Raw genomic sequence first — 13,522 nt, forward strand, 5'->3', positions numbered from 1 at the left:
GATTCGCGTTGGCCATACCCCCTTCCTTGCAAAGTCTACCTGTATTCATGCGTATCCCGCTGACTACGATATCTCGTGATTAGTCCGCTACAGGACTCCAACTCTTGGTTTCTCATGGTCGTTGCGGTCTGAGTGACCGCCCTGCACCTGCTGCTCACTCCTCCACTACCTTTGTCTCCACAGCATCGCGCTCTTCTATTATTTTCAGACAAACTTTCCTATTTCAGCTCTCCTCCGATACGCGCCTTCGAAGGTCGCCTTTTCTGGCTTTTGCTCCCGATGTCGCCTGCTGGAATGTCATGCGAACAACTTGAAAGAGATGTCGCAAAGAAGGAAGATCCTCCCATTCTCCGCGTCTTACACCCACAGCCTACAAACGCTGCTCGAAATCATTGGCAGTCTGTTTCCACGGTATCGCTTCTGAATGCGTAAGGACACTTTGCAGGCCGTGGTCGCGGGCTGAGTTAAGAAACCACCAGGGTTTCCTGCAAAATGAGGTCAAATTGAGGGCACAAGACACCACACGTTCTCGAATTTTGGTAGCAGACGCAAGATGAAGTGCCTCCACGCGTCTTACGCAGTTCCGGTCTTTATGTCACTACTCCGGGTCTGTCATCCAATATATATTGAGCATGGGTAGGGCTGCAAGGTGTTTGAGTTGGTTTGTGCTCCTACATCGAGAGACAATCTCTCCTTGCTGTTGCGCGCACGAAGCCCTGGAATGGGACAGGAATGCCACAGCGACCACCGAGCGATCCGTACTCCTCCAGATTTCATAAGAGATATATTGGTGATCCACTATCTCTGCTCGCGAATCTTCTTTGTCTGTCTACGTCTGCTTCGTACTCTCACGTCGACAGTATGCAGAAAACCGAGATCTCGCCGAGTCCTTGCAGGGGGACGAAAGCCCCATCCAATTAATGAAACAGGCAGTAGAGCAAGCAGTGCGTGGTAAATTTAGAAGAGCCGGAAGAGGAACAGGAAAAATCAGACGTCCACATACTGTCTAGCACTTGTACAAATCCAATATGTCTTACACCGCATCCATGGCTCTGGAAGTTCATGCAGCGTTCTTTTTGCTGCCTTCCAAGATCTCTCGCTGTATTTGGCATTTCTTTGCAATCCTAGGCATCCGGGTGAGACTGTAGGGCTGTGAACTGGCAGTTTCCCGATTGGCATCCTATGGATTCGTCCCGTATCCTTGTTCTTTGCAATAAGGACCCGTTGTCTATTTGGCATGTTTCAGTTTCTTTGTCCTTCGTAGTTAGTAGGAATCGGGTGCTGGCTCGAATCGAACGAGAGCGGCGCCTATAGCTCTCCTGATTTTCCCGTGACTGTCTGCCTGTTTCTGTGTAGGCTGCGGGTCCAGAAAATGAATATGGGGATGGTGACAATCAAGACTCTGTCTTGGCATTCGTCGCATTCACATCAAGGTTTTGCATTTGAATAGGTCCCAACACTAAACAAGTACCTATCACAAGTTGAGAAATGTTTGATATATATTTTATAAGAGTGCAATTCCTCCAAACATTTGAAGCAAAGTCTGCTTGCTTCCCACCACACCATTAATACAGCTCTGAGTCTTAGGCTGCGAGATATGATGGTGACAATAGTGCTCCTGGCCGTCATCTCCTTCTCATACATCACTCATAGCCATTCCATTATCATTACTTTTTTGGGAGTTCGTTTCCTGCAGGGAGCGTTAATTTTGTGAAGAGCCGTCTATTTTCTTTTTTTGGTCCGCACAAAAGTACTTCACATGTGACAGATGGAAGGTGAATACTGAATGTCGGATCCCAAATCGAGCTCCGCCTCCTTCTAACTCTTCGAGAACTCTTTAGCTTTTTGCTCTTTCCAGCGCTTTGCGGTTGCTGATGTCTTGACACATTTCAAGAGTTTCAACTCTTTCACACACTTTTTTTTTGACAACAAGTCGGTGCTTGAGGCTCTACGCGGCTCTTTTTACCATCCATGGCCTATGGGCTTGCGTAGTAGCCTCGCCACATAGTGCTTTAAAACCACTGCTTCTGGCCTATTCTACTCTTGTTTTAGCCTTCTTCATTCTCTTTTTCCTTTCTGGTGCGAAGCAGCTCGGGAAGTAAAGTGTAATCCTCTTGTTACCGGTCGAAAGTACACTTTTCAATATATGCATACCTTCTGTTGTGTGTGTGTGTGTGTGTTTATCCGCGCGTATATTATGAAGACCCAACGATCAGGAGGGTGCCACATGTTCTGTGACCGGTAATCCTGTAGTGAAGTTGACAAACTAAGCAAATTACCCACTTGTGATTGTTCCAAATTTAACCATATAACATACAGGCCCACCACTTCCCTACTATTGCCTGGCAAGTCATGGGTTTCAGACAGGTAGCCTTGCCTGTGTGGCCCATAACCAAATGGGTGGTGTGTAGCTACCATTCCATGCATTCACGCGGTGGCCTTGCCAATAAGACCCATGGTCATTGTCCTTTTCGTGTTTTTGGTAGCCTCCTGGTGGTTCGAACTTGTTAAATGTGTGCTCAAATACTGGGAACAAGAGGTACTCGACACAAAGCTGGCTCTAAACGCTATGATTTTTGCTCTCCAATTTTGTGTGCTAAAACAGTGCGTGTGGTATAATCTGTGGGCCGTAGCTCACGTTGCAGCCTTGACCTTGGGTAGTAATGCGCGAACTCGTAAATAAAAACCAACAAAAACAAAAAGAGATCCAAACTTGTCGCAGCCAGACTGTCTCTCCCTACTTCCCTGTATCCTCTCTCTATCTTTCTCTTCCTCATTCCAGCGCTCTGATGTTGAATTCTCTGATGACTTGAATCGACTATCATCTAGGAGCTCAGCAACTCTGCCTTTGCCCGTCTAGTCAAGACCCAATATATTCCCAATCAACCGCGGCCCCTTGCAACCTTGCTCGAGTTCAGACCGACGAATACCACCTTTTCCGACCCTTTCCTCGTCCCTTCTTGCCGTCATTTCTCCCCTTTTCCCTCTTCGTATCCCCTGGCCATATCCAGACAGCAACAATGGCGGCCATTTGCCACATTACGCACAAGGTTTCCAGCTCCAGACTCAAGTGATACTGAATGGGCACAGAGCAACCGATTTCTCCATGATACTTGCCCCCAAGGCCGGATCAATGAAAGATATATTGGAATGGTTGAGCAGAGAAATGTGGATGCACAATGAAAGGTTGCGGTGGCAGCTCGTACGCTGTTTCATCGACGACGGTCATCCGCCCACCTTTATCCTCCAACGGATTGACCGTAGAGGACTGAATCCACGCCAGTCCCTGACAATATCGTATCAGAACAAATGGCCGACAACACTTGGTTCGAAGAACATGTCAAACCTGGACTTGGCACCCTTGGGTCTTGAAATTTGAGATCTGAATTCGAGGGAGATGACCTTGGGGCGCAGATGTTTAAAGACCACGAGCTTCGTGGCGTCGGCCTTCTGCCGCCCAAGAGCGATGGGGCAGAATAAGAGTACTACAAACCTAAGCAGCATCTATACGCCATCTCGACACTCCCTCGCTTTATACCTGTTGTTAGCAAGAAGTATTCTTCCTCTATGGATTATGAGGAAGACACAGACGATGAATACGAGGGACGAGGGTACCAGCTCCTCGTAGAGGAATGATAAAGAGGCGGAAGAGGAGGCAAAGGGCGCCGACGGCTGAGGTCGAGAATGAGTTTCCAGGATGGGGAACGCCAAGACCCCCAATCTAGTTAGGAAGGGGGCACCATTGGTCTGGGGCTGTGGAAATCATGTAGCACCTGTCCGGCGCAACCATAGAGCGCAGAACACCGGGACAATGGCTCAACAATGACGCGGGACGCGTCTTCTACATCGAATGCTCCATACGATTGAGACTCAATTGCTCATCGGACAACGACTATGTACAAGTACAGATTCGTGATAATGTAACGCTCCAATGCCAACATAACGCCGAAGTCGCCCGCAGGTTCACAAGTTCTATTATGATCATGCCTTGACCATCTTGTTTACGGCCTCCTCAATGCGATCGCCGAGGGATTCATCTACACGGCGGAAGAGTTCTGCAAGGAAAACAAGCCGTCAGCACTGTATCGGAGAGACGTAGGGGTGAGAAAACTTACCAAAGACCTTCTCGCGCAACCAGTCCCTCTTGACGCCAGCAATGTTGCCTGCGATGTTGGAGATGAAGCGTTCCTGCGCGCCATCCTCCTTGGCCATCACCTTGTTCCACAAGGCGCGAGGCTGCTTGAAGTCTTCATCCGTGATCTCCGAGGTGAAGACGACAGGGCCACTCAGCGACTCCTCGGTCGGCTTATAATCCGACACGCCGGTGGTGTGGAAACCCGTAGGGTGGATGGAGCTGTTCAGGTAGTTGGGGTCGGGCCCGTAATTGGCACTGAAGTTCATGAAGCCATCACGCTCGGTGGGAATGTAGACTGGGACCTTGGGGGCGTTTGTGGGCAACATTTGGTAGTTCACACCTAACCTGTAGCGGGCAGCGTCGGGATAGGCGAACATACGAGCCTGAAGCATGGGATCGGCGCTGGGTTCAATACCTGGTACCAGGGTCGATGGTGAAAAGGCAGCCTGTTCAACCTCGGCGAAGTAGTTGACGGGATTAGTGTCAAAGACAAGCTTGCCGACGGGCCGGAGAGGGTATTGCTCATGAGGCCACACCTTGGTCATGTCGAAAATATTGACCGGGCACATGGCAACATCGGCTGGGTGGATGGTCTGGATGGAGACTGTATAAGAAGGATAATTGCCTTTCTCAATCTCGTTGTAAAGGTCATTTGTCAAATAGTCGGGGCTCTCGCCAGCGAGCCGGATAGCCTCTTCGTTCGTCAGGTTCTTGACACCTCCGTCAGCGTGGATGTGAATTTTGACATAGTGAAAGGAGCCATCCTTCTTGGTAAATTTATAGGTATGGCCACTATATCCGTTGATACCGCGCAAAGTCGCGGGAGTACCTCGGTCGCTGAAGAGGAACATCAAAGCATGAACAGATTCAGGGGAGCCGACGTGGAAGTCCCAGAACATGTCTGCGTCCGAAGTGTGTGTGGCAGGATGTCTCTTGTGAGAACGGTTTAGAGAGGGGAATTTGATGGGGTCTCGGACGAAGAAGACGGGCTGATTGTTGAAGACCCAGTCATTATTCCCCTCGGCAGTCTTGAACTTGATAGCCCAACCATGGAAGTCGCGTATGGTGTCGGCAGAACCAGACTCAGGGCCGACGGTGGAGATTCGGGTCACGACCTCTGTCTTTTTGCCAATCGCATTGAGGAAATCTGCATCAGTGATGTCGGAGATGTCGTGAGTGACTTGGAAATAGCCTCGAGCGCCGGCAGCTTTGGCATGGACGACTCTTTCTGGGATTCTCTCGCGGGAGAAGTGGGCTAGGGTCTCAATCAACTGGGTATCTTGGAGAAGAACGAGACCGCCGCCTTGCTTATTGCGGACTTGGACACTGGTGTCATTTCGGGGAGCAGGGGCACCCTCTGCAAGGGTGTAAAGGTTATGAGGTCCGGCGACAATCATGTTTGAAAGTGATTATGGAATTGGAGAGGATGACCAATTGAATAAGTTGGGTTGGAAGGTCGACAATGCTTGGAAACATTTGCGTAGAATACAGGACGATGCTTACCTTTTTGTATCCTTCGGCAAGCGTGTTGATTGAGCCACTTGAGGCTCGTAATCCAGCTGCTCATGCTTTTCGATTCTCATTTCCATACTGGTGAGAGCTCTCGTCGCCGTCACCGCGATGTATTTCGTGATGGAAGGTTCCATCTTCATGGGACATGGCCCTCTTACTGGCTATGGACAAAGATTCAGCCAATAGGACACGCGTTAAAGATTAGCCAGCCTTTTGGGAAAATGTTGCGCACTAATCAGTGAGATCGGCGTGGGTGGTTTCTGGCTCCCGGCAGGCTGAAGGACTGCAAGTCGACGTCATTCACCGACGAGCCGAAGATGCTTGCCAGTGTTGGAGCCGGGTACATGAGCCAGATGCGGCAACTATGTTGTAAATGGCAGAATTGAAGCCCCTGTGGTATGTGGAAAGATGGACGTCGACGAGGCCCACAGCGGAGGAAGGAGGAAGATCTTTTGTCCGAAATTGTGCCGAATAATGTCGCTGCTTTTACTAAGCAATAAATCGTTACGTCAGTCGCCTTTTTATTTTTCTGGCCACGAGGCTGACGTCCAGCCTCAGAGCCGATCTTAGTGAACTTCCTCGATCTCGCAGTCATGCTTTTTCAAAGTTCCATACACTTGTCCCTCGCTAGGCCGGGCCGCCACAACTACGAGAAGGAAGCTTCATCCCTGCTATCGGTCCAAAAGAGCCCTTGACTCGCCAACATGGCGAGCTATCGACAAGCTTTTATGCCCAGGACTCTAGCTGGGCGCCCTTTGACATCGGTATTGTTTTCGACATGGCTCTGCGAAGGCTTGGCGTTTGCAAACTATCTATGCCTTACATCTTGTGGCTGATGAGCTGGTCTCCTCGGTATCAATTTTTATTGGCTTCTGATTGGGTCAGGCTGTTGTCCGTCTTACTGGTCAATCAGCTGCGGTATGGAGCTCGCTGCTTTGTAATTTGAGATAGAATCTTCAGTGTGGTGAGCAACTCACCGTTGAGTACAATTGTCCAAACCATCAAACAACGGGTTGCCACCAGATCCTGAACAGCCTATCTGTCAAACAATTCAGAGATGGCCCTCCCAACTCATTTTCCCATTAAAGTAGCTGGGGGAAAGACTGTCCAAATTCCGTCTGTTGGTTTTGGCACCTGGGGGGGAGGTTTGTTTCCGCAGTATCAAAATCTTAGTGGTTCGGTCTGATTTTCTCCAAAGGTGATCCAGGGTGGTGTAAAGCTGCCACTTTGACGGCTCTGAAACTGGGTTACAGACATTTAGATTGTGCTTGGATCTACGGTGTATGGTGCTCCTTCGAAAAGCCCGATTACCACCTGGTACTGACCCAAGTCAGGTCGATGAAGAAATTGGAGCCGCAATCCGAGAATCAGGAATTCCAAGATCTGAGTTATTCATCACGACCAAGTTCTGGCCGCACTTCTCTGCCCCCGAGAATCTCGAACTATGTCTAGACCAATCTTTGAAGAGGATGGGCCTCGAGTATGTCGACTTGCTCCTGGCACACTGGCCCGTCGCATTCAAACCAATATCGAGAGACGCTCTTGAGAACGCGAACAATCGTGCCTACGTCTCCAAGGCCGAGAAAGGGATGTTACTGCAACCCGGCACGAACAAAGCTGTCATTGATTGGGAACACACCACCGCCAACATCGCAGCCCAAGCCGGTGAGCTGCGCTAACACTGACCTTATTGACTTACGGGTCGCAGGTGTCGCTGACTATTTCACCAGGCCAAACAGGCAGTTACGTTCCCACATGGCAAGCGATGCAGAGACTAGTATCAACCGGCAAGACACGGGCCGTCGGAGTCTCCAATTTCTCCATTTCAGAGGTCAAGGAGATCTTGTCTTATGCTGAAGACGTGCCGATATCCTGCAATCAGGTCGAAGTTCATCCATGGCTGCCTAACAATGAGCTCATTGATTTCATGAAGGCGCACGGCATCCTCGTAACATGCTACTCCCCGTTTGCGGGGCAAAAGGCAGACGGAGAGACTCTGCTCAAAGATCCCATGGTCAAGAAGATTGCCGAGAAAAACAGTATGGATGTCGGGCAATTGCTGCAGAGTTGGGCTGTTCAGAGAGGCACCGTCCCTCTCGGCAAGAGCCAGACCGAAGGTCCGTTTGTTTGCTGTCCTTGTTCGCTCCTCTCAATACTACTCTATCATGGTGTCTGACACTGTATTATGTTTCTAGCCCGAATAAAGTCCAACCTTGCAGTAAGGGAGCTCTCGCCAGACGACATGAAAGCTCTTGATGCGCTTGAGATTCCGAACGGCAAGGGGAGGACAATTGACTATACTGACGAATGGGGCGTCAATCTCTTCACCAATTGACATGCTAACCAGTGCATCTCACACAAATAGAGTGAGGATAGAAGAAACAATAGAATAATCTAAATCAAATACAAAACGATTCTAGATGTAGAGCCACGAAACCCGGCGTTGGGAGCACGACTTGCATGAGCTAGAGCGACAAGGCTGAGGTGCGGGGAAATTTTCATCCACGATCTCCGCACTCAGCCTTACCAATTTTTTTTCGCATGCGCTTTAGCAACCTGCGAATTCGTTCCCCAATTCGTGTCGACTACAAACCGCATGAGGCATAAACCTCAGCAGACGTCATCAGGATGCCTCACAAACACAAACGGAAGCGCGACGAGGACGACTCAAAGTAAGTTGTCCGTCCTGGCCCCCCAAGGAGAACCAACCCCCCAGGAATTGACTGTAACTAAAAGACCTGTTTCCGTTTTCCAGTTTCGACCTTCCTCCCACAGCGCGAGCGCGAACCCTGGCGGTCCACCAGAAGCAGGAATCCATCTTCACGTCTGATGCGGAGAAGAAGCGCAAGCGAGAGGCCAAGAAACAGCAGCAAAGGGAGAAGAAAAAGAAGGACAGCGGAGGCGACTTTGAGGATGATACGCCCAAGGCCTTCAGACGGCTAATGTCGTTTCAGGCCGGTGGGAAGAGGATTCCCTCAGGCCTGGATGACGGGAATGCGTCCAAGAGAAAGAAAAAGGAGGAGCGAGGGTTGAAATCGACATCGAAGTCGAGCTCAACGTCGAAACCTGATGCGTCGGTGAACAATGCCACGACCGCCGCCGCTTCGACAGAGCCCTCCGATCCTCCCGCTGCCACGACGGCACATACCATGCCCAAGATCCTCCCCGGCGAATCCCTCGCCTCATTCTCACAGCGCGTGAACCAATCGCTGCCATTGACCTCGCTCCCCAAACACCGAACGCGGCTCAGCGCAATCCCAGGCCTGGAGAAGATAGGAACCCCTCTCACCAAACACAACAAGCGACTGGCGCGGATGCAGAAGGAGTGGCGCGCCACGGACCAGCGACTTCGGGAGAAGCGTGAGGAAGAGGACGAAGAGCTCGCGGAACGCAGGGAGGAGGACGAAATCCTCTGGCTCGGCGCCGGGATCGATCCCAAACAGCCCTCCTCCTCGACGCTGAAGAAGTCAACAACGAAAAAGAAGAAACGGAAAGGCGGCGCTGCAAGGGATGTAGATGACGCCGCGGATCCTTGGAAGATACTGGAGAAGAAGCGCCGTGACCAAGGCCAGTTGGCCAGGCAGGCCAATTTGCAGGACGTGGTGGCTGCGCCGCCTACGTTGAAGCCCGTGAAGAATATATTCAAGGATAAAACCGAGAGGAAGAACGGGATGGTGTCGACAATGTGATGAAGAGACCCCCGAATCTTGAGGAAGTAAATTGCTTTGCAAAGAAGTGAGACCGTGGATGTATTTGCCCAAGTCATATCACTTTCAACAGACAGCAGTTTGTGTCAATTTTTGAGCATCCATTTGTTGAGTTTTGGCAACTGCGTTGCTGCGGGTATTTCCCTATACACATCTATTCCAAATCCACCTTTGCGGGCAGTTGACCCAAAAGTTACCTCGTTCCCTTCTTGCTCACAATATCCGGCAGAACCAATATCACCATCACTATCAGCATCGCTGACACTTGCAACGCCCAAACCTAACCTACCAGTTTCAACCCCAGGTCCCCCCTCCTCCTGCCTTCCCCTGCCGCTTCTGGGCACTCAACCGCCAATCGTCATCTCCACTGGCGAACTTATTGTGCAAGGGTTGAATCCTTTCGGCCTTCTTGCGCTTGCTTAGGCGATCTGTTGGGGCGACCTTGAAGAACGTCGGGGCAGCTTCAACTAACCACTGTAATGAAATGTCAGTACAACGTGCCAAATGGGAAAATGAGGTCACGAAGGGAACTGGTGGAAAGGGATGTAGCATGTAGCAAAGGGCAGTGTGGTACGTACCTTCGGCTCAATCACAGTCGCGCAATGCATATACTCCTTGGTTGTCAGCACTAGTGTATGGAAGATAACGTGCTCGGCCGGTTTTCCGTACAACGCAGAACTAGGATGCATATACACGGGAGTTCCCTCGATGAGTGTTTTATATCCTTCCTGTGGATCCTTTCGCGCCGAATTTCTGAAAAACCCGGCGCAGAGTGCTTGTCGAACTTTGACTGTGTTGCGGCCGCAGGAGACAATTTGATGCTTATACCGTTCCATGATGGTGACCAGTTGTTGGCGCACGTCTCTGGCACGGGCTATTTGGCGCTTTTGGATGAAATTCTCAAAACACCAGGGATCGCTGTATCGAGATTGCTTCCACGCGTTGTAGACATTCAGTAGCGTAAGATGGTCGCCATGAGGATCATGGAACTTGGCTTTTTTCTGGTCGGCCTGTTGCTGTTTTTCCTTGGGGCGGTAAAACACGGTCTGAACGGAGAGCATCGCCACGATCGTGAGCATTTCTTCCGAACAACCTAAATCCACAGAGGCAATAAGGGCTTTTGATAAGGAGGGTTCCATTGGAAAATCGGCCATTTTGCGTCCCAGTCGGGTGAGAAGGCCCTCATCATCGAGGGCAGAGAGGGCGTAGAGTTCTTCGAGGGCTGTTAACATAGTATTCGTCGGTGGTGGATCCATGAAGTCGAAGTGTAGGAGGTCGTTGATGCCCATTGCTTTGAGCATGAGGATGGTGTTGGAAAGATTCTGGCGTTGAATCTCCGGTATGGAGGTAGGAAGCATTTCAGATTGGTACGCTGCTTCGGTGTACAGACGGAAGCATTTACCCGGACCGGTTCTACCTGCTCGACCGGCCCTTTGTTTGGCTTGTGCTTGAGAAATTGGAGTAACAACGAGCGAATCCATTCCAAGTTTTGGGTCATAAGCGTTCTGTTTGACGAAGCCAGGGTCGATCACGTAGTAGATCCCATCAATAGTAATGGAGGTCTCGGCAATGTTGGTGGCGATGACGACCTTTCGACCCCCTGGCGGCGCAGGTTCGAAAATTCGACTCTGCATTTCGCTGGGAAGAGCGGAATAGACAGGTAGGATGACCAATTCAGGAACACTAGGTCCTAAAGCCTTCATTCTTTCGTACAGAACCTCGCAACTGGTATCAATTTCTTCTTGTCCAGTTAAGAACAGAAGAATATCACCAGGCGGTTCGGTCAGGTGGATTTGCATGACAGTGGTCAACGCTGCGTCCAAATAGTCTTCCTCAGGTTCTCTCGAGTACATGATTTCAACTGGGAACGTTCGGCCGGGAATGGAGAAGATCGGACATTGGTTGAAATATTCGGAAAACTTGTCTGCGTCGAGGGTGGCCGAGGTGACGATCAGCTTCAGATCTGGTCGCCTCTTCAGGGTTTTCTTCAGCAGGCCAAACAGAACATCTGTAGCGATGGTCCTTTCGTGTGCTTCGTCCAGCATGATGACACTGTAGCGCTTGAGATCCGGATCTAGCAAGATCTCTCGTTGAAGCATACCATCCGTCATGTACTTGATCCTCGTGTCTGGCGACGTCCGATCCTCGAAACGGATGGTATAGCCGACTTCTTTTCCCAGTTCACAGCCAACCTCTTCCGAAACACGCTTCGCAACGGACATGGCTGCAACACGGCGAGGCTGTGTACAGCCAATCATGCCGCTGTTAGCATACCCAGCCTCAGCAAGATACTGAGTTACCTGGGTCGTCTTTCCAGAACCGGTGTCTCCGACCACAATCAGCAACTGGTTCGCGGCAACAGCTTCAAGCAATTGTTTGCGGAAATTGAATACCGGAAGCGATTCCCTTTGCTGCTTGATAGTCATGTCTGTCCTGCGGCCATAAGACTGATTTTTCCCTTGTGTTGCCCGTTTCCACTCAGGTACAGCTTCTATAGCTCGAGAGGACTGTTGCTGCGCTTGTCGCAGGTCGGATGCGAACTTTCTCTGTTCGGGGTTGATCATCGGATCTTGCCATTGGGCGCTGAGATCGACTTTGGACGCCTCTTCTGCAGCTCTCTCGGCGGCTTCCTGTTGCTTGAGTTCTTTCCTCTCCTTTGCTAAGTTCGTACCGGCTTGAGCTGCCCTGTTCAGAGACCCTTCGGGAGCTTTCACAACTCGAATGGGTGACAATTCCAGGGACAACTTGGTTTGACCTGCTAGGAAAGGTGGCTCCTCTTCGCGGACCTCAATATCAATGTCTTCTTCCTCCTCGAACTGGTCTTCGCCATTCAAGGTTGCATTGTAGTCCTCGTCAATATCGGGATAGTCCTGTGCAGATATCGCACCTGAAGCGATGAGTTGCTTGATTTCCCATCGTTCTGGGGACGTCAATCTCTTTCGGGACTTGCCCGATTTTGAGGCGTAGCCGTCTTCAACAACGGGAACTGTACTGCTCAGATTTCCATAGCGGTCGTCGGACGGCATACCGTTGAGTCGTTCCATGTTGGCACCAGAGGCTATCCTTCGAGATGGAACAAGATCTTGGCCAGTAACTTGATCAACTTCTTTCATCGATAAGCTGGTCTTGTTATTTTCCATCTTGACGATTTTGACCTTTACATGTTGCCCTCGAAACAGGAGGTCGGAGGGATGGTTGACCCTAGCGCCTTGTTGGATGGCTGAGACGTGAATCAGGCCACCAACATTGCCTTTGACACCTTTGAGATATGCGAATGCCCCAAAGTCTTTGATTCCATTGATCACTGCGTCGTAAACCTTGTAAAGGACGGGGTATTCATCGACTTCACGAGGGGGCGGCCTTCGAAAATCGTCGTCTTCATCGTAGTCGCGCCGCCTGCTCTCATGATGACCATTTGTTCTCTCATCGTATCGATCTCTGTGACTCGTATGCCGGTCTCCATAACTTTGATCTTGGTGTTTGCGCGACCTCTTCTCCTCGCGCGGACTAGGACTTCGGGACCAATATCTGCGCCTTGGTTCTCTGTCTCTTGGATAATCGTCACGATCCGGACTGCGGCTCCTCTTCCTGCTCCTTTCGGTTGCGCCATTCGTTCCATTCTTTGATTTCCCCGCAAGGCCTTCGAGAAGTGCAAAGGTATCATCATCTGCTCGTTGATTTGCTCGCTTGGCCTTCTGTGCAGCCACGTCATCCTCAGAGTCGGTCCAGCGCTGTTCGCGATCTGGAACTGCAAGGCCCTTGAAGATTTTCGCTTTGCGTCCGATATCATCTAGCTCGTTCATGTCCAAACCGCCATTTCCCTGCGCAAGTTGTTTCTGGCTCTTTTGGTACTTGGGATGCATCGTCTTGATTAGCCGATCGATGCTCTCGACCAGGCTGTTGGGAAACTCGGCTCCCATGACCGCGAGGGCCTCCCTGAACTTGTCCAGATTGCCTCCACATTTTTCGTGCTGATCGATGACGAACTCGGCGAGAGTTTTGTCGTTGATTCCCAGGTGGTTTTGCAGTTCCGAGGTGACTTTGGAAACGAGCGACAGCAGTTCGAGGGATGCGAAATCGTCCATGGCTTGCTAGAGTCAGGGCCCCTCTGTAGACGGTATGCAATTATCGTGAGAGGGCGAGGGGCGGGACTGGTCCAGCCAGTTCT

The 13,522-nt window shown here is 50.7% G+C and overlaps 4 protein-coding genes across 4 annotated transcripts; 2 read left to right on the forward strand and 2 right to left on the reverse strand.

The window, feature by feature from the left end:
- Nucleotides 1-3,981: 3,981 nt before the first annotated feature.
- A1O5_11517 (catalase) lies at nt 3,982-5,532 on the reverse strand (the record flags this gene model as incomplete). Its single annotated transcript, XM_007752089.1, has 2 exons — nt 3,982-4,055; nt 4,116-5,532. 2 exons carry the CDS (start codon nt 5,530-5,532, stop codon nt 3,982-3,984), a joined length of 1,491 nt encoding a protein of 496 aa, XP_007750279.1.
- Nucleotides 5,533-6,704: 1,172 nt separating this feature from the next.
- A1O5_11518 (uncharacterized protein) lies at nt 6,705-7,982 on the forward strand (the record flags this gene model as incomplete). Its single annotated transcript, XM_007752090.1, has 5 exons — nt 6,705-6,792; nt 6,846-6,928; nt 6,982-7,207; nt 7,387-7,764; nt 7,843-7,982. 5 exons carry the CDS (start codon nt 6,705-6,707, stop codon nt 7,980-7,982), a joined length of 915 nt encoding a protein of 304 aa, XP_007750280.1.
- A 293-nt stretch (nt 7,983-8,275) lies between these two features.
- Nucleotides 8,276-9,336, forward strand: A1O5_11519 (uncharacterized protein; the record flags this gene model as incomplete). The annotated part of the gene is made up of 2 exons (XM_007752091.1): nt 8,276-8,319; nt 8,403-9,336. The coding sequence occupies 2 exons, from the start codon at nt 8,276-8,278 to the stop codon at nt 9,334-9,336; spliced, it is 978 nt and encodes a 325-aa protein (XP_007750281.1).
- Nucleotides 9,337-9,648: 312 nt separating this feature from the next.
- On the reverse strand, nt 9,649-13,439 carry A1O5_11520 (adenosinetriphosphatase; the record flags this gene model as incomplete). Its single annotated transcript, XM_007752092.1, has 2 exons — nt 9,649-9,828; nt 9,933-13,439. The coding sequence occupies 2 exons, from the start codon at nt 13,437-13,439 to the stop codon at nt 9,649-9,651; spliced, it is 3,687 nt and encodes a 1,228-aa protein (XP_007750282.1).
- Between the last annotated feature and the right edge of the window lie 83 nt (nt 13,440-13,522).

The sequence above is a fragment of the Cladophialophora psammophila genome (genome assembly GCF_000585535.1).
Source record: "Cladophialophora psammophila CBS 110553 chromosome Unknown aczJe-supercont1.26, whole genome shotgun sequence".
NCBI lineage: Eukaryota > Fungi > Ascomycota > Eurotiomycetes > Chaetothyriales > Herpotrichiellaceae > Cladophialophora > Cladophialophora psammophila.